This window comes from Podarcis tiliguerta (assembly GCF_965153285.1).
Source record: "Podarcis tiliguerta genome assembly, chromosome: 5".
Lineage (NCBI taxonomy): Eukaryota > Metazoa > Chordata > Lepidosauria > Squamata > Lacertidae > Podarcis > Podarcis tiliguerta.
In genome coordinates this window covers 90,821,427-90,844,964 of record NC_139538.1, presented here as the reverse complement: position 1 = coordinate 90,844,964, position 23,538 = coordinate 90,821,427, and the positions used below count along the sequence as shown (strand labels likewise).

Sequence of the window (23,538 nt, the reverse complement as noted above, 5' to 3'; positions counted from 1 at the left end):
CAAAATCCTCGTTTCCAGCATATTATTGCCATATGTCGGTTTGCTTTGCTACTAGCTACCTGTAACAAACAGCTCCAAATATACCCCGAATGGTTCCTTATAAATTTCTTTTTGAGTTGCAGAAACTTGCAGTAGTAAAATCTGCAAGCAATTTCCAGTTTTGAGCAGTGAAGTAGGCAGAACTCTGCTGCTCTGTGCTGGGAGCATGAGCACGGAGCGTTTTCCAGAGCATCCTCAAGAACACTAGGCCATTGTATCTTTGGTGTGGGATGCACCTGGTTGCTTGTTCTTCCTTTTAGAACCTCCACTGCAGCCTGATTTTAGAAGGACAAAGTACAAGGTGCAGGTCTTGTCAGAGTTGCCCTTGCATGGGACATATAGAAGGGTAGACTGAGGCACCAGCAGTGGCGTAGCGTGGGGGGTGCAGGGGGGCCGGCCGCACCGGGCGCAACATCTGGGGGGGGGCGCTCGCACTCGCAGCTCTCTGCCCCTACCTGGCTCACTCACTCTCCCTCACTGCAGTGCTGGCTGTGCAAATCCGATCCGAGCCGCCGGGTCGCCGCCCACTGTGGAGGGGAGGGTGCCAGGCGTGCGGTGCGGTGCGGAGAGAGAGCGAGGGACTATCTGGGGGAGGGACGGTGCAGCGGGGGGAGGGGCGCAAATTACTTGCCTTGCCCCGGGTGCTGACAACCCACGCTATGCCACTGGGCACCAGTTACCTAGTCAGCTCACTAGGCTGAGGAGCAGTCGGCATGTCTGTGTTGGTGCCATAGAGATGGCCTCACAACAGTAGCAGCCATCCCCCTTACCAAGATGGAACAGAGCAGGGGGACAGCAACAATGGGGTGGTGCTTTCTTTCTTTTATGCATAAGGATAGCAATTTATTACATGCACATCCTGCCTTTTCTGGGGAGCTCAAGGTAACATACATGGTTCCACACGTTATCCTCCCAACCACCTGTGAAGTACTGTATTTTTCACTCCAAAAGATGCACCAGACCATAAGGCGCACCTAGATTTGGGAGGAGGAAAACAAGAAAAAATTATTTTGAAGCCAGAACAGCAAGAGGGATCTGGCTTCTGGGATACCGTGTGGCTTCTGGGATACCGTGAGTGCATCTTATGGAGCGAATGGCGCTGCGCAGAGAAGTAGAGCTGCGCAGCGCCCCTTCAGCGAAGCTGGAGAAGGAACAGAAGGAGACCCTTCTGTTCCTCCTCCGGCTTCCAGGACAGGCGCTGCGCAGAGAGGGAGAGCTGCGCAGCACCCCTTCCGCGAAGCGGAAGGAGGAACAGAAGGGTCTCCGTTTCTCCTCCCGCTTCGCTGAAGGGGTGCCGCGCAGCTCTACCTCTCTGCGCAGCGCCATTCGCTCCATAAGACGCACTCACATTTCCCCTTACTTTTTAGGAGGGAAAAAGTGCATCTTATGGAGCGAAAAATACGGTAGGCCAAGCTGAAAGGTGGTGAAGTGGCCAAGGGTCACCGAGAGAGTGTTATGTCTGAGCAAGGATTCGAAGCGAGGTCTCCCCACACCTTGTCTAATACTCATAAGCACAACAACATCTGCTTTGCCCTTAATAAAGTAACATTCAGCACTGATGCTTTCCCTTCACCACAGCTATTCCCACTGCTGGTCTCCCAAACAGTTTCATTGGCCCAAATCAGCACCGATTTATAGAAAGGCACCATGTAAGCTTCAAAATAAATAAAGCAGTTTTTCACTTCCTGGATTTTCCTGAATTCTGTGAAACGTTGCCTCCAACATGGCCGGTTCCCAGAAGTCTCAGTTGCCTCCTCAGCTATAATTTTGATTTATGCCATCATTTGCAAGGAGTGTAAAACAGTTCCATCTCCTCCTTGGGAACGCCGGTCTGTAAACATAAACAAAAGGGCTTTGGTTCGCTATTAATGGAAGCATTAATTAATCTCCCATCATGTTAGTAGCCAGCTGAAAAGCTAAAAAAACAGGAAAGAAACTGAACTGGCAGCAGGTAGCAAAAACATATTCAGCGTGTTGGAATGTGCCATTTATTTCAGTTCCTGCAAAAGCACAGCTGCGTTCCAGTTCAGATGCTGCTTTATGATGTTTTAAACTGCTCCTCCTTTCCCTGTCGTTGAATCTAGATGATGCAAGCTCAGGAAGAGAGAGTCTAGCGCCCGAAGTTCCCAATAGTGAATCTGAAGATCATTCTGGAAAGCTCTGGGGTAAGCAAAGACACATTCAATTTTACTAGCTACGTTATGGCTAGAGGATAAGAAGACGGAACACAGTTCCAGTTAACAGGGACTTCGCTGGCAAGATATTATTCCTGTGCAACAAACACACATTGCAGCCAAATAGACTTCGACTGATTTTTTTTTTAATGTACCGTATTTTTTGCTCTATAAGACTCACTTCTTCCCTCCTAAAAAGTAAGGGGAAATGTGTGCGCGTCTTATGAAGCGAATGCAGGCTGCGCAGCTATCCCAGAAGCCAGAACAGCAAGAGGGATTGCTGCTTTCACTGTGCAGCGATCCCTCTTGCTGTTCTGGCTTTTGAGATTCAGAATATTTTTTTTCTTGTTTTCCTCCTCCAAAAACTAGATGCGTCTTGTGGTCTGGTGCATCTTATAAAGCGAAAAATGCGGTAGTTAAGATTTATTATTGTGAATAATTAGCTGATGTGAATCTTCCTTTTGACAGTTCAGGTGGCCATTTCAATGTCTGACCATTTTAACGGCATCACGCTCGCACCTTGTATTTTTGGCAGAATCTGCATTCTCATATTTCAAACTCTCCTTGCCAAAATATCTGCATTGTTGCAATAGGGTGATCTTTCTTTCTATCTGTATTTTTGTGACACTTTAACCTGTAACATCAGTTCACCTCTGTGTCTTGTTTAATCGACTCTTTAAACAACCTTGAAGTTTCTAACCCATGATGCACTGCAGTAATTAGGTAAACACAGAGGGACAAATACATCAAGACTATTTACCTAAGCTGAGTAATTGTTTAAATTGGTGTGCAATCAATACCTGCTACGGTTCAAACTGACAGATGAGTTTTCCACACACAAAAAAACAACACAAAAATATGAGAGACACTATTGCAAAGTGGAAATCCTCCAGCTGGTTTTGCAGATAACTAAGAACTACCAACGTAACATCTGTGTTTGCTGTCTGTTTTCTCTTAGAAACACTTGTTTTTAAAATAGCACAACAGATTTTATAAAGTCAAGTCATGGCATGAGCAATCACCAATGAAATAAAATGTAATAATGCTACTAGAAAAACAATCACAACTTTGTATTTCTAAATGTTATCCTTTGCTTTTGTCAGATATTTTGCTTGTATACAGGGATCTAACATCTAGTCATGAAACACATATGGCCTACCATGTTAGCACACGGCATCTTTTAGTTGTTTAAATTATTTGGCTTCCCATGATCTGGGCTGAATAATGGGGGTGAAGACGCTGCTTCAGGTACACTGGGCCAAGGCCATTTAGGTCAACACTTTGACTTGTGCTCAGAAACATACTGTGAGCTAGTGAAGATACCATATTTTTTGCTCTATAAGACTCACTTTTTCCCTCCTAAAAAGTAAGGGGAAATGTGTGCGCCGTCTTATGGAACGAATGCAGGCTGCGCAGCTATCCCAGAAGCCAGAACAGCAAGAGGGATCACTGCTTTCACTGCGCAGCGATCCCTCTTGCTGTTCTGGCTTCTGAGATTCAGAATATATTTTTTTCTTGTTTTCCTCCTCCAAAAACTAGGTGCGTCTTGTGGTCTGGTGCGTCTTATAGATCGAAAAATACGGTATATGGTCCCGGCGGCCACTCCCAGTCACCAGCCTGGCTGCCGCATTCTGGATTACAAAGCAAATTCCCAGGGATGTGTAGTGGAACACTTGAAAAAAAGAACATGAAATACGAGGTGCTTTATACAAAAATCCTTTGACCCTTTTGGTCTAGCTAGCAAAGCTTCAGCAAATTATACAGATTTTGGAGCAGGTGTTTACAGAAAAGAAAGATAACTCCCCCTTTCATTGCCTTTCTTTCTTTCTTTCTTTCTTTCTTTCTTTCTTTCTTTCTCCTTTGTTAACTTGGCATCCTTTCTTCCCCCCACCCCCGTTTGCATTCCATTTTTTTTTTCTTCTGAGGGAGAAATTTCACAACTGTTTGATCTGGCTTCAGTGTAACATACAGAGAAACGGAGAGGAGCTTAGGTGAGGCAGGTAATCACTTTACCTATTAGAGAGAGAGAGAGAGAGAGCAAACACACTCCAAAAGTATTGCTTTCCTTTCTATTATTACTACTAATTATTACTAGTATTATTACTACTAATAATAATATTTTATTTATATCCCGCCCTCCCCAGCCAAAGCCAGGCTCAGAGCGGCTAACAACAGTAGAAATAGCACAGTTTACATAAAATCACAGACAGTTAATTGAAATACATTCTAAAATCAATTCAGAACCAAATTAATGGCAACCATTGGGCTAGAGTTCTATGAGGAGTACAGAAGGAGAGATGGGGTCAGGCTGTGCCTTGGCCAAAGGCCTGGTGGAACAGCTCTGTCTTGCAGGCCCTGCAGAAAGATGTCAAGTCCCACAGGGCCCTAGTCTCTTGTGATAAGAGCGTTCCACCAGATTGGGGCCACAGCCGAAAAAGCCCTGGCTCTGGTTGAGGCCAGCCTAACCTCCCTGTGGCCTGGGATCTCCAAGATGTTTTTATTCGATGACCGTAAGGTCCTCCGTGGGACATACCAGGAGAGGCTGTCCCGTAGGTACGAGGGTCCTAGGCCGTATAGGGCTTTAAAGGTTAAAACCAGCACATTAAACCTGACTAAACTAAATGCCTGGGGCAGAAATGAGGAGAGGGTGGGAGGAGGCAAACTACAGATCATGGATTACATATTGGGGTTAACACTAAGTAAGCCAGCAAAGTTAGCTATTTCAGAATTACCTGTTCTCGGGATTTCATTGTACAGTGGTACCTCGGGTTAAGTACTTAATTCGTTCTGGAGGTCTGTTCTTAACCTGAAACTGTTCTTAACCTGAAGCACCACTTTAGCTAATGGGGCCTCCTGCTGCTGCTGCGCCGCCGGAGCACGATTTTTGTTCTCATCCTGAAGCAAAGTTCTTAACCCGAGGTAATATTTCTGGGTTAGCGGAGTCTGTAACCTGAAGCGTGTGCAACCTGAAGCGTACGTAACCCGAGGTACCACTGTATTGTAGCTTTATCATAAAGCCTGGGTTTTTAGAGTTACCGTACTTTGAAGGAAAGAAGGTAACATAAGGAACAAGCATGCAGGATAAACCAGTGTAGACTCAACCTCCCCCCACACAAAAAAAATCCCATTAGGGACTGCAAATATTGGTGAGACATGTGATAATTTCCATCTCTTCCCTTTCTAGTTGACTTCCAGGTCATGCATGTAAACTCTATCACTGCCTTTTTAATTAGACTTAAGCCTAGAAATGTTTCAGAATTGGGCACCCCAGAGTTGTTTGTTAGGTTGTAGTCATACTCAGCAAGACAATGGACAGATTCATGAAAGGCGTGCTGACTTAGCATGCTTCCTAATCTATTTTTCCTGATGCTCTCCCAAAGTTTTAGAGGGTAGATTAAGCATCTCAGAAATGTTGGGAAATGGCACCGCTTCTACACTGCCTTGACAGTGTACTCATTGGCTAAATGGTTGGGTTTGGGCATTGGAAATCCACGTTAAAATCTCTGTTTAGGAAAGAATCTTGCTGAGTGGCTTTAGGCAAACCACAATATTTCCATGCGTCGCTTAGTTTGGCTCCAGAATGCATATTGGTTGTTGTTCAGTAGCACTGATTGGGATCGGGGCAAGGGATATGGGGCTGGGAGTAACCTTTTCCCCTGTGCTATTTGCCATGGGAGGGGAGCTTCTTTTGACAGCAACAGCAGCTTCAGACAGAGCCATTTTCAGTGGGACTGCAAGGTGCAACACATGGGAAAGAGTTAGTCCCCTCCCCCTTGAGCCATAGTCCTGGTGGTGAACAGGGGGTATTGAGATTGCAACTTAGCAAAAAGGGACGCGGGTGGCGCTGTGGGTAAAACCTCAGTGCCTAGGACTTGCCGATCGTATGGTCGGTGGTTCGAATCCCCGCGGTGGGGTGAGCTCCCATCTTTCAGTCCCAGCTCCTGCCCACCTAGCAGTTTGAAAGCACCCCTAAGTGCAAGTAGATAAATAGGTACCGCTTTATAGCGGGAAGGTAAACGGTGTCCCGTGTGCTGCGCTGGTGCTGGCTCGCCAGAGCAGCTTCGTCACGCTGGCCACGTGACCCGGAAGTGTCTCCGGACAGCGCTGGCTCCCGGCCTCTTAAGTGAGATAAGCGCACAACCCTAGAGTCGGACACGACTGGCCCGTATGGGCAGGGGTACCTTTACCTTTATCTTTACTTAGCAAAAAATATCTGTGTGTACCCAGATACATCAACTGCAGTTAGGCATTTGCATATCAAATAAAGCATGTTCAAGTGTTTCCCTGAACGTGCAAAGGCTTAAAAAACACACACACATATACAATTGTGGCGTCCGTACAGAGCCCCCGGTTGTTTCACAGACTATTGACCTGTACACCACTACTTTATTCTTCCGCTGCCACCAATTTTGTGGAAAAAACCCAGGGTTCCCCAGTGAAGCATTGAGTCTCAGTCAGGTAGAGTTAACAATGAAAATTAAAGTTTATTTCAAACACAAACAAGTTTTACAATATATTTGAAACGCTGTCACTATTCCCTCTCAGTCTTGTCCCTGTTTCTAACTCACTCTGACTCCTCTATCTCCCCCCCCCCCCAAAGAACCAACCGAACTACAGTGGTGCCTTGCAAGACAAAATTAATTCGTTCTGCGAGTCTCTTCGTCTAGCGGTTTTTTTCGTCTTGCGAAGCAACCCTATTAGCGGCTTAGCGGCTATTGTTGTTGTTGTTGTTTAGTCGTTCAGTCGTGTCCGACTCTTCATGACCCCATGGACCAGAGCACGCCAGGCACTTCTGTCTTCCACTGCCACCCGCAGTTTGGTCAGATTCATGTTTGTAGCTTCGAGAACACTGTCTAACGATCTCGTCCTCTGTCGTCCCCTTCTCCTTGTGCCCTCCATCTTTCCCAACATCAGGGTCTTTTCCAGTGAGTCTTCTCTTCTCATGAGGTGGCCAAAGTATTGGAGCCTCAGCTTCACGATCTGTCCTTCCAGTGAGCACTCAGGGCTGATTTCCTTAAGAATGGATGCGTTTGACCTTCTTGCAGTCCATGGGACTCTCAAGAGTCTCCTCCAGCACCATAATTCAAAAGCGTCAATTCTTCGGCGATCAGCCTTCTTTATGGTCCAGCTCTCACTTCCATACATCACTACTGGGAAAACCATAGCTTTTACTATACGGACCTTTGTTGGCAAGGTGATGTCTCTACTTTTTAGAATGCTATCTAGGTTTGCCATTGCTTTCCTCCCTAGAAGCAGGCGTCTCTTAATTTCGTGGCTGCTGTCACCATCTGCAGTGATCATGGAACCCAAGAAAGTAAAATCTCTCACTGCTTCCATTTCTTCCCCTTCTATTTGCCAGGAGGTGATGGGACCAGTGGCCATGATCTTCGTTTTTTTGATGTTGAGCTTCAGACCATATTTTGTGCTCTCCTCTTTCACCCTCAATAAAAGGTTTTTTAATTCCTCCTACTTTCTGCCATCAAGGTTGTGTCATCTGCATATCTGAGGTTGTTGATATTTCTTCCAGCAATCTTAATTCCGGCTAGGGATTCATCCAGCCCAGCCTTTCGCATGATGAATTCTGCATATAAGTTAAATAAGCAGGGAGACAAAATACAGCCTTGTCGTACTCCTTTCCCAATTTTGAACCAATCAGTTGTTCCATATCCAGTTCTAACTGTAGCTTCTTGTCCCACATAGAGATTTCTCAGGAGACAGATGAGGTGATCAGGCACTCCCATTTCTTTAAGAACTTGCCATAGTTTGCTGTGATCGACACAGTCAAAGGCTTTTGCATAGTCAATGAAGCAGAAGTAGATATCTTTCTGGAACTCTCTAGCTTTCTCCATAATCCAGCGCATGTTTGCAATTTGGTCTCTGGTTCCCCTGCCTCTTCTAAATCCAGCTTGCACTTCTGGGAGTTCTCGGTCCACATACTGCTTGAGCCTTCCTTGAAGAATTTTAAGCATAACCTTGCTAGCGTGTTATGCTTAAAATTCTTCAAGGAAGGCTCAAGCAGTAAGGTTTAAGGGATTAGCGGATTAGCTGCTAAAAGGCTATTAGCGGTTTAGCGGCTTAGAAAAAGGGGGTGGGGAGCGAAAAAAAATCTCAAGACTCGCAAGACATTTTCGTCTTGCGAAGCAAGCCCATAGGGAAATTTGTCCTGCGAAGCGCATCGAAAAACGGAAAACCCTTTAGTCTAGCGGGTTTTCCATCTTGCGAGGCATTCGTCTTGCAGGGTACCACTGTAATTGTCAAAACCTTTGGGCTGAGCCTCAAAATCAGGTAGGCTCCGCCCCCGGGCTTTCTTATTGGTCAACCTATTAACCTTTTCTCTCCCCCAATACAAACATATCCCCAAAGAATGGGCAAACACCACAACAATGCCTACAGATAATTGTACAGTGGTACCTCGGGTTAGGGACGCAGGTGGCGCTGTGGGTAAAACCTCAGCGCTTAGGACTTGCCGATCGCATGGTTGGCGGTTCGAATCCCCACGGCGGGGTGAGATCCCGTCGTTCGGTCCCAGCGCCTGCCAACCTAGCAGTTCGAAAGCACCTCCGGGTGCCAGTAGATAAATAGGGACCGCTTACCAGCGGGAAGGTAAATGGCATTCCATGTGCTGTGCTGGCTCGCCAGATGCAGCTTGTCACGCTGGCCACGTGACCCGGAAGTGTCTGCGGACAGCGCTGGCTCCCGGCCTCTTAAGTGAGATGAGCGCACAACCCTAGAGTCTGGCAAGACTGGCCCGAACGGGCAGGGGTACCTTTACCTTTACCTTTTACCTCGGGTTAAGTACTTAATTCGTTCCGGAGGTCCGTTCTTAAGCTGAAACTGTTCTTAACCTGAAGCACCACTTTAGCTAATGGGGCCTCCCACTGCCGCCACGCCGCCGGAGCATTATTTCTGTTCTCATCCTGAAGCAAAGTACTTAACCTGAGGTACTATTTTGGGTTAGCGGAGTCTGTAACCTGAAGCGTATGTAACCCGAAATGTATGTAACCTGAAGTACCACTGTAGTAGCAATTGCAATAAAAGCAACATGGCAAATCTGAATGAATCGGTGCAAGAGCAAATGCCTCAAAATGGCACCCGTGTGTGGCAAGGTAGATTGATAGACTAGAAGTGAAAGGAATGGCGCTAGACTGAGAGTAAGTCGCGAGGGCGAGCCGTTTGGACCTCTTTTTCCTTAAGGACCTTTTCCTTAACAGTTGCTTTAGCAGGGCTGGGATTTTTACCTTCTAGATTGGTTGGTGTGGTGTTGCTCAGACATCTAATAGCTCTGCTGACAAACGGGGTTGTCTTTTGAAGCTCCCATGGAGCGTGATTGTTTTCTCTGCAAAGGGATGCCTCCCGCTTTCAGGGAGACGATCTGGGGAATACCTACACATTTACACACCAGTCCCTACAGAATGAGCTAGGATATCACACTTGTCACTCCAGCTGTCTGCTAGGTCGTTGAATGCCAGAGTCACTCCCGTTCATTGGGTTACACATGAAAGCCCGTGAGCAGAGAGCAAAGCATTTCTGTGCTGCGCAAGAAAGAGTTTGAAATAAAATATCCTGACGTGGCCGAGACCCAGAATGTCAGGGTGGGGTGGAGAAGGGGACACTTGCTGCTCTGTCTAAAAATGTTCCTGGAGGTACAATGTACATAAGGGAGATGTTTGAGCTGGATTCCCCCATCAGATGTATCCGAAATATGAGGTCAGTGTGTGAGAATAGATGGACAGGCTGAACAGGAGGAGGAACGGAGATGAGGTTATGAGGGAAAGTCTGCACTTTAAAGCCTGCTCACATAGTGAGAGCTACGCATATCCTTTCCGTTTCCACGTTGTGTGTTGGGAAAGAGGAGCCGCCACACTCTGTTTTGTTGTTTGGCCTGAAGATAAGGAAGAATGGCTGGGAGGAGGGCATAGCTGTTTCCAGTCCGTCCCCTGCATGTAGGCAGATCACCATATTTTTCGCTCTATAAGACGCACCAGACCACAAGACGCACCTAGTTTTTGGGAGAGGAAAACAAGAAAAAAAATATTCTGAATCTCAGAAACCAGAACAGCAAGAGGGATCGCTGCGCAGTGAAAGCAGCAATCCCTCTTGCTGTTCTGGCTTCTGGGATAGCTGCGCAGCCTGCATTCGCTCCATAAGACGCACACACATTTCCCCTTACTTTTTAGGAGGGAAAAAGTGAGTCTTATAGAGCAAAAAATACGGTACATTTGCCCAGCTGCATGCTGGAATTGTCAGAAGCCCCTATGGGAATGAACTTGACACTGTCCACCTTTCCCTGCAGCACACACCTATGGATTGCTTTATTGATCAGAAAAAAGATCTATTCATCTCTTCATTCTAAATTTTTCAGCCCATCTTTGTAAAATAAGTGATCCAGTGAGGTATCAATGTGTAGGGAAGCAGGTGGCACTGTGGTCTAAACCACTGAGCCTCTTGGGCTTGCCGATCGGAAGGTTGGTGGTTCGAATTCCTGCAACAGAGTAAGCTCCCATTGCTCTGTCCCAGCTCCTGCCAACCTAGCAGTTTGAAAGCACACCAGTGCAAGTAGATAAATTGGTACCACTGTGGCGGGAAGGTAACCAGCATTTCTGTGTGCTCTGGTTTCCATCACGGTGTTCCATTGTGCCAGAAGCGGTTTAGTCCTGCTGGCCACATGACCTGGAAAGCTGTCTGTGGACAAACGCCGGCTCCCTCGGCCTGAAGCGAGATGAGCGCCGCACTTCATAATCACCTTTGACTGGACTTAACCGTCCAGGGGTCCTTTACCTTTACCTTTATAGAATGCACACATATCAACGTATCTCAGTAATTAAAATTAGTACATTCAGAGTGTTAAATTTTAAGAGCACTTACGTTATAAGATGGCAGGCGCAAAGAAGAGCTCTATATCATCAGTGTATTGTTTACAACTTACTCTCCAACTCCAGATGACGCCACTCACTGGTTTCATGTAGGTGTTAAAAAAGCATGGGGGATAAAAACAAACCTCATGGCACCACCCTCAGAAAATAACCCAAGTAGAACTGGCTTGGTGCCACCCAACCCAGCTTGGGCAGCCACTTCAGAAGAATGCCACGGTCGACGCTATCGAAGGCTGCTTAGACATCAGGAAGAATTAACAAGGGGACACGGTTCCTGTCTCTCTCCCAACAGAGATGATCATACAGGGTGATCAAGGAATTTCCCATACCAAAACCAGGCCTAAACCCTGATTGAAATGGATCTGGAGTATCACAGATAGATTTTTGAAAAGGATAAAGGTAGTCCATGTGTTTTTATTAGCTTTCTTTGAAAAAGGTTTGATACAATCTGTGTGTGCGTGCGCATACACACACACACACACACACACACACACAGGGTTCTGTGAGGTAAAAAAGGTAAAGGTACCCCTGCCCGTACGGGCCAGTCTTGACAGACTCTAGGGTTGTGCGCTCATCTCACTCTATAGGCCGGGGGCCAGCGCTGTCCGAAGACACTTCCGGGTCACGTGGCCAGCGTGACATCGCTGCTCTGGCAAGCCAGAGCCGCACATGGAAACGCCGTTTACCTTCCCGCTAGTAAGCGGTCCCTATTTATCTACTTGCACCCGGGAGTGCTTTCGAACTGCTAGGTTGGCAGGCGCTGGGACCGAACAACGGGAGCACACCCCGCCGCGGGGATTTGAACCGCCGACCTTTCGATCGGCAAGCCCTAGGCGCTGAGGCTTTAACCCACAGCGCCACCCGCGTCCCTGTGAGGTAGCTCAGACAAATTGAGTGCTTTTCAAAGCAAGCTTGGTACTTGGTGGGAAGCCTGGTACTTGGCCTATAATTCTTGTTAGGAGAAAGAAGCTGCGATAAACAGGAACTTGGTAAAATGCAATGTGCACGTGTACAACAATAATACCTATCTCATACTGTTGTTCTGTGTGCTTCTGATTCTTCCTTGTGTTGATGGTTTTGGAAGGTTCCCAAATGTTAGCACTAAAGAACTGTAAGGTTTGTAGGATGCTGTACTGGGTGATGGACTCTGCGACACCTGTGTAGCTTAGTGCCTTACAGATTTGGCTTTCGTTGCTCATGGGCTCACTGTCTACCGTTCTGGCAGTTTTCTTCCCCCCTTGATGCCTTGCTTTCCTTTGCAGCTCGCCCTCGGTTCACTCAGCCGGCCAAAATGAGGAGGAGAGTGATTGCCCGACCCGTCGGGAGTTCGGTCCGCTTGAAATGCATGGCTAGCGGGAATCCTCGCCCGGACATCAGCTGGTTAAAAGACAACAAGCCTCTTATGCCGCAGGTGATGGGGGAGAACAAAAGGAAGAAGTGGACGCTGAATTTGAAGAACCTGAAGCCAGAGGACAGTGGGAAGTATACCTGCCGAGTATTCAACAGAATTGGGGAGATCAATGCTACCTACAAAGTTGAAGTGATACGTAAGTACTGAAGCACCCTCACCTGGATATACCGTATTTTTCGCTCCATAGGGTGCACCCAGTTTTTAGGGGGGGGGGAATCAAGAAAAACAATCTTATTTCCACCCCAGCCCCAAAGAGCCGCGTACAGGATGCGTGCAACCTCTCCCTGCCGGAGGGGTTGCGCACGGCTATGTCACAAACCAAGGCAGCCAGCGGGATGGATCCCACTCACTGTTTTGGCTTCCTCTTTAGCCCCACGCAACCTCTCCCTCCCGGGAGAAGCTGCACGGGGCTAAAGAAGCCATAGCCACGTGCAGCCTCTCCCTGCCGGAGGGGCTGCTCACGGCTATCCCTGAAGCCTGGAGAGTGAGAGGGGTCAGTGCTCACTAACGCCTCTCACTCTCCAGGCTTCAGCGAAAGCAACGTGAAACCTTTGGAGCACGGAGGGCATGCTCCCTCTGCGCTTCGGAGGCTTCACGTTGCTATCGCTGAAGCTAAGGAGCCTGCATTCGCTCCATAGGACGCACACACATTCCCCTCAATTTTTGGAGAGGAAAAAGTGCGTCCTATAGAGCGAAAAATACGGTAAGTCCCACTTAAATCAGATGGGTTTGCTTCCAGGCTTAGGACTCAGAAATGAAACGCATACAATGATGATCCCCAAACTCTACACCTCTTTGTGATGTAAATACTGTAGTGGACTCAACAACATGCAGAGAGGTAGCATGTGCAAAGAGATAAGTTTTGTTGGCTCAGATATAGACAGGAAATGTAGAACAAAGCTAATGAGAACTTTTCACAGCTATCTGACTGGGTCGAGTCTGTAAAAAGAGGCTAAGCAATTGAGAAGACCTGGGATTCCTGGATCTGTTCCTGATTTTGGACCCATAAAACGATTACAAAATCTTAGCAGCAGAACTCTTGGGACAGATACACTAACCCTAAAAGGATACTCTGCTGCCAGGAGAGATCCACTCTAACAGAAAGCTATAATTTGTCAAAAGGAAAAGTATTTGAAGAGGTGGTAATTGTGCGTTGACTTTTTTATCACGTAAAGGAACACCGGAAAACGTTCCTTTTTCATATCGGCAGTGCTTTGTGTTTTGGGCTCAGTGACAGAATTGCAAATAATTGGGGCAGCTAAAAGTCACTGAAGAGAAATGGTAGAATCTCGTCACTTGAATTATTGAAAATGTAAGGCTTGTGGGTGATTAGATCATTCCCACGTCACCACTATCACTGCCTTCCCTTGTGATTTTGTGAACTGTCTCCTCCATCTCATTTGTTTTCTGTGCCAAATCAAGATCTGGTGTTACAACATTACTCTGTGTTGACTTAGAAGACTATTATTATTATACTAAAAGAGAGATTGCAGGAGGAAAGCTCAGATGTTCTGTCCAACAACCAATGGGCCACATGGTATCTGCTACGTGCTTTTCCTAGGTGTTGCTTAGGGTGGAACATAACAGTTACTAACCTGCGGTACTATGCACAATGTGACCTTATGGCAGTGCCATTATATTGTCTGCTTCGACAATATGTAGGTCCAAGTCACATCCACTGAAGTGAGCACCACCACTCTCATTGATTTAATAGATCTGATTTGTACCCCTTGGTTTTTGGCGTAATAAAATTAGTTCTGCTGTGGAAATTCCCACATCCAAAGGGAATCATCTGCTCAATGATAACTCTTTTTCTGTGTAAAAATGTGAATGAAAAGCACATGTGGCAGGATTCTGTTTTGTGTTGAGTATACAAACCTGCTGGACATCTGGTAATGATAAAAAGGCAGCTCTGTGGAGGCAATAAAAACATGTGTTTACATTAAAACCGGGAGCAGAGACATGGAAATGAATCAAGCCTCATCTTAATGTCAGAGGCGGCATTTTTACTTCATCAAAACCAGGCAGCACTTGTAACAAGTTCTCTTCTGCCCCCCATTTATCTTGGCTTTTATCAAGCCAAAGATGTATATATCCTTTGTTTTCATGAGCTTTGGCAGGCTAAGAATGAAAGTTGCCAGACTTAGGCAGATAAAGGTTTGAAGGGTTTCTTAATATTTTGGCAGAAGGCTGAGGGGTAGTTCAGGATTTACTCCATTTCCTCACTTAACCCTTCTTTCTAAGCTACTGGTCACTTGTCACCTGCTTATCAAAATTTAACTCTTTCCAGCTTGTGTCTGCCACAAACGTGTTAGTATAATTTACAACAGGGACCTTTTAACAGCCTGAGGGCTGCATAGATAACCTTTTAGGGGCCACCTGGCAGGGTTGGGCAGGACCAGAGACCAAATATAAGTGGGCAACAGAGGAAATGCTTACCGTATTTTTCGCTCTATAGGACGCACCCAATCATAGGACGCACCTTGTTTTAGAGGGGGAGAACAAGAAAAAAAATTCTCCCCCTCTCTGCTCAGCGCCCCTGCAGTGAAGCGGTAGGAGAAACGGAGCCCCTTCCATTTCTCCTCCCGCTTGGCTGAAGGGGCGCTGCGCAGCTCTCTCTCTCTGCTGAAGCCAGGAGACTCTTGCTCTCCCGGCCTCAACAAAAGGAACCCGAAGCCTTCGGAGCCCAGCGCAAGTTCCCGCTGCGCTCCAAACGCTTCAGGCAGCTATCCCTGAAGCCTGGAGAGCGAGGGGGTCGGTGCGTACCGACTCCTCTCGCTCTCCAGGCTTCAGTGAAAGCAACGCGAAGCCTCCGGAGCGCGGAGGGAGCGCTCCCTCTGTGCTTTGGAGGCTTTGCTATTCTATCGCTGAAGCCAAGGAGCCTGCACTCGCTCCATAGGACGCACACACAATTCCCCTTAATTTTTGGAGGGGGGAAAGTGCGTCCTATAGAGCGAAAAATACGGTACTTTGGTAGGCCACATTTCAGCCATGCAAAAAGCAGGTTCCTGCACATTCTTTTCTATCCTCCATTCAGGAAAGCAAGCAAGCAGCATTATCGCAGTGCAAGGCACTTGGGGAGGGTGTGAAGCAAAACCAATGTGGTTTCTATGAGGCTTGCTCTTCTATATGGTTGGCTGTTTTATCTTTAACAATACTTCCCACCAGTTTTCCTAGGATGGATCTTAAGCTAACTGGCCTGCAATTTCCAGCCAGCCTCCCCACCCCCCTCCTTTGGATACCCTTTTTTAACAACTGGTGTTATGTTGACCATTTTCCTGTCCTCAGATGCGGAGGCTGATCTTAGAGACAAGTTGCATGTTTTTGTTAGAAGATCAGGAATGTCATAATTAAGTTCTTTGAGCACTATCAGCTGGATGCCATCCAGACCTGGTAATTTGTCAGTTTTGCTTTTGTCAACAAGGCCAGGACTTTGTGTCTCAGCACCAATATTTGTCTGAGTTCCTCAGGCTCCCTTATTGTGAAAATTAGTTCAGCCACAGGGATCTGACCTGTATCTTCCGCTGTGAAGACCTGCAAAGAATTCATTCATCATCTCTGTAATCTCCTTATCTTCCTTTAGCACATCTTTGACTCTCTTGTCATCCAGTCTCCTGCTACTAATGTATTCTTTTTTTAAAAAGCATCCCTTATTGTCTGCTTGCATTTCCTTTGTCAACATTTATATTCCTTTTAGTTCTCATTCAGACTAGATTTCTATTAGTAGTAGTAAGATTTTATTAAGGCTTTTCATAATGCAATGCAATGCAATGCAATGCAATGCAATGCAATGCAATGCAAACTAATCTAAACAGAAACAGAAAAGGTTTCTATTTTCTAAAAGAAGCCTTCTTGCCTCTTATAGCTACTTTGACACTGCTCATTAACCACACTGGCGTTCTCTTGACCCTTGTGCTTCTAACATTGTGGTTTTAAACAGCTCCCAAGAGTTTTGCTGAGGTTTGACTCTCGTGATTTTACCTTTCGACCTCTTTTCACCATTCCCCACATTTTGGGGATGTTTCCCCTTTCGAAGTAAAATGTGACAGTGTTGGATTTTGCTGGCAATGGACCATATACAAGTGTGGCCGATTTAACAGCTTTATAAAGGAAGGAAGGAAGGAAGGAAGGAAGGAGGGAAGGAGGGAAGGAATGGCCAGATGACCCCTCACATGTAAAGCAGCCCCACAGTCTGCATGCTCAGCGCATATGTGAAGCAGCTTAAAAGCATACTGTGCCTAAAGGTGAGGGGGAATCCAGAGTTTTGTTAACAGTCCATCATAGTCCACCAGAAGGAAGATTTCTGAATGCATTAAAAAAAGTTGTTTGGTTTGTTCTTACTTCCAGAGAGAACAAGATCCAAGCCAATTCTTACCGGGACACATCCTGTGAACACAACGGTAGACTATGGGGGGACGACCTCGTTCCAGTGTAAGGTGAGGAGTGACGTCAAGCCTGTCATTCAGTGGCTGAAGAGAGTGGAGTATGGCACCGAGAACAAATACAATTCCACCATCGATGTTGGGGGACAGAAGTTTGTGGTGCTGCCTACGGGAGAGGTCTGGTCCCGTCCTGATGGTTCCTACCTGAACAAGCTCATGATCACAAGGGCTAAGGAGGAAGATGCTGGAATGTACATCTGCCTAGGGGCAAACACCATGGGATACAGCTTCCGGAGCGCATTTCTCACAGTGCTACCAGGTGAGGTGCTAGGTTATTCCCTTGTTTTTTGAGCACTAACCTGTCCTTCATTCGTTCCTGGAGTTTATGGTTGTGGTCCTTAAAATGGGCTGGCTGAGTTCTAAGGCAAAGCATAGACAGAAAGTTCCACTCTCCTGTACAGAACGCCACTTCAAAAAGACAAAGCTAACTGACTGTAGGTCAGAAACATGAAGATAATTTCTAATATTCCATGAAATACACCCTACAGACAAGCACCAAGAGTGCCTTCTCATATTCTGCTTATAGGTCAAATGCCAAGAAAGTGAGTTCTCCTTAGGTGAACCAGCCAGGCACATTTCAACAAGGCGTCTTCAGTAAATAAACATTTGTAATCTTAACACAAAACCCTGTACCAATAATAGTGGTTTCGTGCCTCTGATAAGGTAGGAAGTATTGTTTAAAAAAATAGTATGTTATACAACCTTACCATTCACCTGTAATTTCTGTATAAAAATTTCAAAACTGGAATAAATAGTAGTCCAAATTCAATATATTTAAATCCAGCACAAGAAATAAAAGAGAGAAGTTCTTTGAATTATAAAAAGAATATAGTCCACGATTACAACAGATTATACTAAGCAAATCTTGCTCAGTGTTAGCTACTTGCCCCTCTAGTCTCTAGTTCTGTTACAGGCATCTGAAGATTATTATTAATTCTAAAAGCCATTAAGAAGACATTGCCATGAATCATCATCTAAAATCATTAAGTCTGACGAAATGCCCCTGGAACTGTCAGAGGAGGACACAGAGCTACCTCCCAGTCCACCCTTTTCGCAACGGTGTTATCAGTTAACTTTGAACACAGTGGGAAATCCTCCCACAGCTCTAAAACTGCTAGGTGAAGATGATCTCTTCCAGGGTGCTTGACCTTCTAGCCATAGAAAGTACAGTGGAACCTCGGGTTGCGAACATGATCCATGCAGGAGGCACCTTCACAACCCACAGCGCCGCGTCTGTGCATGTGCGGGTCGTAATTCGGCACTTCTGCGCATGCGCAAAGCGCGATTTACTGCTTCTGCGCATGCGTGAGCCCCCAAACCCGGAAGTAACCCGTTCCAGTACTTCCGGGTTCGGCATGGTGCGCAACCCGAAAACACATAACCTGAAGCATCTGTAACCCAAGGTACCACCGTATACAAAGATCCTCAACGGCCAGTTATTAAAATAACTGACACCCCATCATTATGCACATAGCAAACAAATTCACTATAAGCTATAGTATAGGAGATCAGTTTCCCTCTTCATTTAATCCACCTGGCATATTAAGATCTTCAGGGTGAATCCAGTTACCACCTTCTCAATTTGTTCTTCGTAGGGTCCGAAACTTAAGTCCATATTCAGTAAAGTGTTTTGCCAAAGGGACCTACATTCTATGATTACCGAGTGCAGCTTTTATCCTCTAATATCCTCTTTTTAATTTTTCTGGTGGACACACCCACATACATGAGCCTATAATACACACTGAACTCCCTGCATGACCCTTTGGGTGTTGCAATGGTAAAAACATTGCAGAACACGCTTCCTTCCTTCTGTAAAATTGACAAAGTCCTCAATTTGTCCCACAGGCACAACAGTGGTTGCATAGGATATTCCTTGTCACATTTTTTATTCTATTGATTGTGCAAACGCGTACCAAATGCCCAAGTGTCACTATTTACTAATTAAAAGAAGCTTCGGGGAAAAGCGATTTGGAATTTGAGAAGGGGTGGGTGGGAAGTAACTTCCAGGCTTAGGGAAGAATGGGGAGTCAGTCAATGTGATATATAGCCAGACGAGTTTATAACCAAAACTCTTCATTTTAGAAATGAGAAAAGAGAAAAGCAATAAAAATTAATAAGTTACCAGGCTTTAAATCAGGAACACAGGGGGCGACAGTTTCGTCATACCATTCCTGGCTTCCTCCCTTCCCTTACTGGTTTAAAAATTACTCCTTCCTCTGGCAGACCTTTCCGGCAATGTTGCGATTGGTGGAGCCTTTTTTTTTTTTTTTAAAGTAATATTTATTAGATGTTTAATAGTTATAGAAAAAAAAGGAAAAAAGCAATAAAAATTTAACAAACAATACATCAAAAATAGAAAGAAAAAACAGTACAACAAAACAACAAAGAAACCCCAAAAACATTTAAAAACACATCCAAATTTCATATCTTTATCTTTCATTTGCTTGTTTCCTCGACTTCCTCACACCTCCCTTTTTTTGTATTCTAGTTCAAATTAGCTAATTCAGCAAATCCTTTCCCTCTTTCTCAATTTTTTGTTTTATAATTTATCTTAACACAGTCTAACTTTAAATTTTCCACTTTAGCTCATTAACAATCAGTTTTTGCATAATTCTTAATAACATTTCTGCTAAAACCATATCACTTCATTCCAGTATTCTTCTAACATTCATTAATTTTGCAATATTTCTGTAAATATACTTTAAATTTTTTCCAATCTTCTTCCATCGACTCTTCTCCCTGGTCTCGGATTCTGCCAGTCATTTCCGCCAATTCCATGTAGTCCATCAGCTTCATCTGCCATTCTTCCCGGGTGGGTAGATCTTGGTGGAGTCTTGACTGGTGAGGCGAGGAATGGGGCAGAAATAGGGGTGCTGCAACTCTGCCTTACTCAGCTGACCCCTGACCCATGTTTATCAGTAACATGGCAAAAGCAGCATTGAGAACCTCCTTCTATGTTAACCGAAGGTTTAGTCCCGGTGAAATGCTTGGTGCACTGCAGCCCAGATACTCTGCATTGCAGCAGAATTCAGCGGTGAACAAAACCAGCCTTTGCAGCTGAGCTGCATCTAGGCTGAAGTGCATAACTAAGTCGCATAGCTCAAGTCCCGACTCCTGGAGCGCTGATGCGAAGAAGGCATTGTGGACAGGAGCTTCATTTCTCTATCTGCTCTGAGCTGCCTTATTACCAAGCGCTGGTGTTAGGAAACCATCCTTATGTGTCACTCTGACAAGTAAATAATAAATAATAATAATAATAATAATAATAATAATAATAATAATAATAATATATTATTTATACCCAACCCATCTGGTTGGGCTTCCCCAGCCACTCTGGGCGGCTTCCAAAAAAATATTAAAATACTGTGATACATCAAACATTAAAAGCTTCCCTAAACAGGGCTGCCTTCAGATGTCTTCTAAAAGTCAGATAGTTGTTGTTCTCTTTGACATCTGGTGGGAGGGCGTTCCACAGGGCGGGTGCCACCACCGAGAAGGCCCTCTGCCTGGTTCCCTGTAACTTGCAGTGAGGGAACCGCCAGAAGGCCCTCGGAGCTGGACCTCAGTATCTGGGTAGAACGATGGGCGTGGAGACGCTCCTTCGGGTATACAGGACTGAGGCCGTTTAGGGCTTTAAAGGTCAGCACCAACACTTTGAATTGTGCTCGGAAACGTACTGGGAGCCAATGTAGGTAAAACACAATTCAGGAGAGCGTGTGCAAGCTTCTGTGTACCTGACATCTGATCTGAATCTCCCTGGCCTGCTTCTAATTAACCTTTTTGCTCTCTCTTTCTGTTCCCGTGCAATGGTCCGTCCAGATCCTAAGCCACCCAGCCCTCCCGTGGCTCCTTCTGCCAGCAGCCTTCCATGGCCTGTGATCATTGGAATCCCAGCCGGAGCCGTCTTCATCTTTGGAACAATCCTTCTGTGGCTCTGCCAGACCAAGAAGAAGCCATGCTCTCCTCCCGCGGCAGCAGCTATGCACAGGCCGCACCCCCGGGACCGGGTCTGTGTGCCGCAAGTCCCCGACAAAGACTGCATCTCCTCCATAAACTACGAGGAATATGTAGGAGCCCCGCAGCAGCAGCAGCAACAGCAGCAGCTGCTGAGCCAAGGGTCTGCCTTGGCCCCAAACCTGGCTTCCAAAATGTACCCAAAGATTTACACGGACATCCACACTCACACGCATTCGCACATTGAAGGCAAAGTTCACCAACACCAGCACATTCATTACCAATGCTAAAAGGCTACACGGAGTTTATCCTGCGGTACACTCTATGCAGACTTCTTTGAGTCAGAAAGGTGGGGGGCGGGGGGAAAGAAACCAAATTGAACAAAACCATTTATTCCCCAAAAAAAGAAGAAGCGATTTTGCAGAGAAATGCGGAGAAAGGGTTTTGTCGTTGCTGCTGTTGCCGTTTGTTGTCACTGTGACAAAGGAATGATGAAGGAATTCCCAAAGGTCAAAGGCAAATGCCTGCACCCCTGGAAAACGGGAAACGCCTGTTGCAAAAGCCAGCGGGAGAAGGGAAAGGAAGCTGGGCTTGACCCTGTCCGCCCACCCCCAACCTCGGTCGCTGCTTCTGCCCTTCAGCCACCTGTGGAAGCCCGAGGCCAGTGTGGCTCCATCCTTTGGCAAAGAAGGCCCGATGCAAAGCAGAACTTAGACACAGAAGCATTTGAGTGACAGTGCAAAAGACGAAAAAGGCCACTGTGGCGCTTTCCGGGGGAGAGAGTTCTATTTAAAGTTGCGTAATGCTGCCTGATAGTTAGCAATAAACAAGCTAGTTGTGAATGGGTGGCACTTTTTGGCTGGGGGGGGGCTTCCTTTTAAAGGACTTGGCTCCCCTTTCCCCCAGTTGCCACAAAAGCAAAGGACAATGTTGTACAACTCGCTATATTTATATTTAATTATAATAAGGATAATCATGATTGAACTGCTGGTTTGTGTGAACGCGGAAGAAAGGAAGAAACACAATGCCATTATTCTGCGATTGTCAGATTTTTCAAGATTTATAGTGGTGTGCCTCTGAGCTGACAAATGATAATACAAAACAAGTTAAAGACAGTTCTTAAAAGAAGAATAAAAATTGACTCCAGGGAATTATGAATATGCTGAATATGCACTTGTGGGCATGGGGGAAGAGGGGGGGGGAAGGGGGATCATTTTGTTATTTAATTCATTTCAGTTTGGGGTGGGGATACAGCAAAACTGGACCATATTTTCCAATGATCTAAACCTTTTAAAATCTATATAGAGTTTTAACAGAAGACATGTATATTTAATTTATTTTTTAAAAGAAAAAAAAATGTATGATATTTGTCTCAAAAACAGGCATTTCTATACATATTTTTGATCAAAAAATAAAGATTTTTTTTCCAGGTTGTTATAGATGCTAGGTTCTCAAATATAAGAAATATAGCTTTTAACAGTACTTTATGAATGTCATATATTTGTTTGGTTTGTTACAATGGCTTTCTGCTCCTCTTCTTTTCTAGGCTCCTCTCCTGTGTTTCTTTCTGTCTTTGTTCTCAAGATGGTTCAACAAATCTTGTCCTTTCCAAAAGAAATCACAGATTATTTTCCAACAAGAAGGGACTTTAAACAAATAGCTGGTGCTTATTGATTTCACTCACGAAACTGCCAAAAATCAAATATGCAACAGTGGTTAAGTTTACTTCTGAAGGAGAGCTTACATTTGAGATCACGCCCCCTGCATGGATACTGTTTCCAGAAGACCCTTTTTTGCACAATAAGTGTGCAGTCATTACTCACGTGATGCGGAGAATCCATCCAGTCTCCTTCTCAGAGTAGCAAATCGGTTGTCTAAACCAGTGTTTTTCAACCACTGTTCCGCGGCACACTAGTGTGCCGCGAGATGTTGCCTGGTGTGCCGTGGGAAAAATTGAAAAATCTGAAAGATTTTTTTAAAAAAAATCAAATTTTCGCCCACTAGGCGAGCGCCAGACTGTGTCCACCCTATTTTCCATCCGTCCTGGGTGGGGATCAGATCGGATGGGATCGGATGAGAGTGGACGGGCGGTCCGCTCTCATCCGATTCCCCATAGAGAGCAGCAGGGCTCTGACATCTCCCTCTCCGCACACCAGTGGCGTAGCGTGGGGGTGCAGGGGGGGGCCGGCCACACCGGGCACAACATCTGGGGGTTAGGGTTAGGGGGCGCAAATCCACAGGTTAGGGGGCGCAAATTACTTGCCTTGCCCCGGGTGCTGACAACCCACGCTACGCCACTGCCGCACACAGCGGTGGTGTGCCTCGTGATTTTTTCCATGAAACAAGTGTGCCTTTGCCCAAAAAAGGTTGAAAAACACTGGTCTAAACAGTGCATTTTTCTAGGATTCAAACAATGCAACATATTTTTTTTTAAATTGCTGGGGAAGTGCAGTTTCCTCCATGTGAGATTCATTTTTGTGTGCCAGATGAAATGTCAGACTCCCTCGATGCCACTAGCGACACAAGTCCCTCACTTAGGTCTGTAGCACCTTGTGACCTCTTTTAGGGTTATTTTTAAACAGGCGTCCAAAGCTCTGTGCTCCCTTTCTGTGTGATTCTGTCGCACGGGTAATACTGTAGCCTCA

At 45.7% G+C, this 23,538-nt stretch overlaps 2 protein-coding genes across 6 annotated transcripts in view; one reads left to right on the top strand and one right to left on the bottom strand.

Moving 5' to 3' along the window:
• The window catches only part of FGFRL1 (fibroblast growth factor receptor like 1), a 176,917-nt gene extending 154,585 nt beyond the window's left edge, over positions 1–22,332 (top strand). For all 5 annotated transcript variants that reach the window (XM_083440798.1, XM_083440799.1, XM_083440797.1 and 2 more), the window contains exons 4-7: positions 2,124–2,204; positions 12,349–12,633; positions 16,845–17,198; positions 20,759–22,332. In XM_083440798.1, the coding sequence (XP_083296924.1) occupies positions 2,124–2,204; positions 12,349–12,633; positions 16,845–17,198; positions 20,759–21,183 (1,145 nt within the window). In that variant the 3' untranslated portion in view covers positions 21,184–22,332. The remainder of the gene's footprint in view (positions 1–2,123; positions 2,205–12,348; positions 12,634–16,844; positions 17,199–20,758) is intronic.
• SPON2 (spondin 2) overlaps positions 1–23,538 on the bottom strand; it is a 179,667-nt gene that overhangs the window by 53,373 nt on the left and 102,756 nt on the right. The window lies entirely within an intron of this gene.